Source organism: Olea europaea, unplaced genomic scaffold (genome assembly GCF_002742605.1).
Source record: "Olea europaea var. sylvestris unplaced genomic scaffold, O_europaea_v1 scaffold11613, whole genome shotgun sequence".
Taxonomy (NCBI): domain Eukaryota; kingdom Viridiplantae; phylum Streptophyta; class Magnoliopsida; order Lamiales; family Oleaceae; genus Olea; species Olea europaea.
Window position 1 is genome coordinate 1 of NW_019229015.1, and position 3,191 is coordinate 3,191.

A 3,191-nucleotide genomic window follows, 5' to 3' on the forward strand; every position below is an offset into this window, starting at 1 on the left:
TAGTGTGTTAAATGTTGAGATACTTGTATGTATATGGCTCTTTACTTTTTTCTTTACAAACCTTTGGTATTGCAGGATGTTGGTGCTACCTTGGTTATCTGCCAGTGGGGTTTTGATGATGAGGCAAATCACTTACTGATGCATAGAAACTTGCCTGCTGTTCGATGGGTTGGTGGTGTTGAGTTAGAGCTGATAGCCATAGCCACTGGTGCATATAATTATTGCAATTTTATTGTTAAAGATTTGTCCTTTTTTAATACTTCTAATACATTTTAATTTTGATTTGTAATTGCCCATGTATCTCTACTTTGGTGTTTAGGTGGGAGGATTGTGCCAAGGTTTCAAGAGTTGACCCCAGAAAAACTAGGCAGAGTAATGTTTCCACACTGTCAATAACAGCCTCCTGTTTATTTTTACAATTTACGTATATTATTCAGTTTGCTTTTGCTAGCTACGGTTATAAGATCATAATAAGTTTTATGGTTGATGATTGCTTATGGACCCCAGGCTGGTTTGGTTCGAGAAAAAGCATTTGGTACTACTAAAGATCGAATGATATACATTGAGCATTGTGCAAATTCAAGGGCTGTGACCATATTTATACGTGGTGGTAGGTTGATTTTGTATTATTTTTTCTCTGAGCTTGTTCTGGAAGTTCTTGTTTTGTGCTTTTGTGTTGAATTGTATCATAATAGGTTATTTGTGATGAAGACAGACCAGGTAGCTGGTAGAATTGTGATTTTCAAACTATTAGACTAACTCTGAAAAACTGAAAGAAAAATAAAGAGAGGAATGGGAAAGAATTATTCATTGTACATAGAAATTTGAAACAGATTATTGTTCTTGATGATGCATTAGGTAACAAGATGATGATAGAGGAAACAAAACGAAGTCTTCATGATGCTTTATGTGTTGCTCGGAATCTGATTCGCAACAACTCCATAGTATATGGTGGTGGATCATCTGAGATTTCTTGCTCAATTGCAGTGGAAGCGGCTGCTGATAAATACCCAGGAGTTGAGCAGGTAATAGGCTAATTTCATTCAGTACTCATATTATTTTCAACTTATATGCTAAAAGGTTAATTGTGTCTGCAGTATGCAATCAGGGCTTTTGCAGATGCTTTAGATGCAATTCCCATGGCACTGGCTGAGAATAGTGGTCTCCAACCCATTGAAACTCTTTCTGCCGTTAAATCTCAACAGATTAAGGTAATCTTGACATTTTGCCACTTCTCTGTGGTTGGAGGACCAAAACAAGTTACATCCTCTTTCATTTATTCTTTTAGAAAATTGCACCATTGGTCCCAGCATATTCCCAGTAGAAGTTGGTCCCAACCTTACTAAAGGGGCAAGTTGGTCTTCAATGTTGCACCATAAATCCCAATGTGACGGAAATTCAGAAACCATTCAAATCCTTGTAAAATGCAATGGTGCAATTATCCCTATTCCTTTGTCCCTTGTCTTATTGACAAGTGCGGTTTTCACTTTTCTCAAATGATTGTGAATTTTTATATGCAGGAAAACAACAACTGCTGTGGTATTGATTGCAATGATATTGGAACAAATGACATGCGCGAGCAAAATGTCTTTGAGACGTTGATTGGGAAACAACAGCAGATTCTTCTTGCAACTCAAGTTGTTAAAATGATTCTGAAGATTGATGATGTTATCTCATCATCTGATTATTAAATTATCCAGTATTTTATACAAAATTTTGCTTGTTCTTAAAAAATTGTCTACGCTACATGGTTTGCTTGAACATTGGGCAATTTTAGTATTTTACGTTCCTTTGGTGAATTCCTTTTAGAGTGGCTTTGTATTTGTAATGAATTGTTATCTTTGATGAACATGTTTAATCTTTAATTATGGTAGGAATATTGACCATTATGTTTTCTTTTGTGAACAAATTGTCTGTTTATGTACCATGCAACTTTTTCTAGGGAGGATTTATGCCCAAAAAGAAATATTGCAAGAGATAAGAAACGTAGTGGAGTTTCTAATATGAGGTCTATAATTCGCCAGCCACATTTTTTGGATGAGAAAACCATCCAATTTTCACAATCCCATTGGACCTCATTTTTCTCAATTTTGACCATTGTGGCAAGCACAAGATCTGAGCATTTGGCCAAACAAAACTTGACCGCCAATGGCAGCTACGTTGGCAACAATGGCTATGACCAATTCCAAGTGCTTCAACACCAATACAAAGGGTACTTCTAACCCTTCCAAGAAATCGATCTCCCTTTTTTCGATGCAAAACCTCCCAAGAGGACTCACCACCACCTCAAAGCCATTAGAAGTGTCGGGCCTGGCTGGTACCGCCCTCGCAGGAGTTATTTTCGCCACCCTCAGCTCCTCTGATGCTGCCTTTGCTGCCCAACAAATTGCTGATATAGCCGAAGGTGATAACCGGGGGCTCGCCCTTCTGCTGCCTATCGTTCCAGCCATAGCTTGGGTTCTTTACAACATTCTTCAACCTGCCCTTAACCAGATTAATAAAATGAGGAGTGTCAAAGGGGTGATCATGGGGCTCGGGCTAGGTGGACTTGCGGGCTCAAGTTTCATGCACCCGCCAGAGTCATCAGCCAGTGAAATTGCCATGATTGCTGATGCTGCCGCGAATGACAACAGAGGCCAGCTCTTGCTGTTTGTAGTCACCCCCGCCATTCTTTGGGTTCTTTACAACATCTTGCAACCAGCTTTGAACCAGATTAGCAGGATGAGATCAGATTGAGAAAGGTTATCAATCTCTTTATCGATTACAAAAACATATATTCTGTGCTTCTAATGTTAGTAGGATTTATCCTGGATAACTGTATATCAAAAGGTTATTATGAACTTGATTATGTATGTTGTCTGTTCTTAATATCCTTAATCTAGTTTGCATAAACCATAAAAATTTCAACTAGAATTGCTTTTGTTTAGCTAAAGACACTTTTGGTGAAAACTTAAATTTCATGAAGCATACCTCCAAAGAGTCAAAAATAGAAGTCTGTTGGTTGGTTGTTTGTTACAGCTTAAATCCTCTACAATAATCTGATCTTTAATGTGAAGAGTAAATGCAGCAACAATCTTATAGAACAGAGGAAAAACATAGAGAGAAGACAAGAGTGTCTGCACTGTCTTGAACTTCGTTTTCTCAATCTATCCCTACACGTGTCTATTTTTTACAGCCCTTTGTTTACACAG

At 38.0% G+C, this 3,191-nt stretch overlaps 2 protein-coding genes across 2 annotated transcripts; both read left to right on the plus strand.

Annotated features, from left to right (window-relative positions):
• Window positions 1–6: 6 nt before the first annotated feature.
• On the plus strand, window positions 7–1,896 carry LOC111373770 (T-complex protein 1 subunit epsilon-like). The gene is made up of 6 exons (XM_022996333.1): window positions 7–208; window positions 320–372; window positions 508–610; window positions 859–1,025; window positions 1,098–1,211; window positions 1,521–1,896. The coding sequence occupies exons 1-6, from the start codon at window positions 28–30 to the stop codon at window positions 1,689–1,691; spliced, it is 789 nt and encodes a 262-aa protein (XP_022852101.1). The 5' UTR covers window positions 7–27; the 3' UTR covers window positions 1,692–1,896.
• A 144-nt stretch (window positions 1,897–2,040) lies between these two features.
• On the plus strand, window positions 2,041–2,910 carry LOC111373771 (photosystem II core complex proteins psbY, chloroplastic-like). Its single transcript, XM_022996334.1, has one exon. The coding sequence runs from the start codon at window positions 2,149–2,151 to the stop codon at window positions 2,734–2,736; it is 588 nt and encodes a 195-aa protein (XP_022852102.1). The 5' UTR covers window positions 2,041–2,148; the 3' UTR covers window positions 2,737–2,910.
• The last annotated feature ends 281 nt before the right edge of the window (window positions 2,911–3,191 follow it).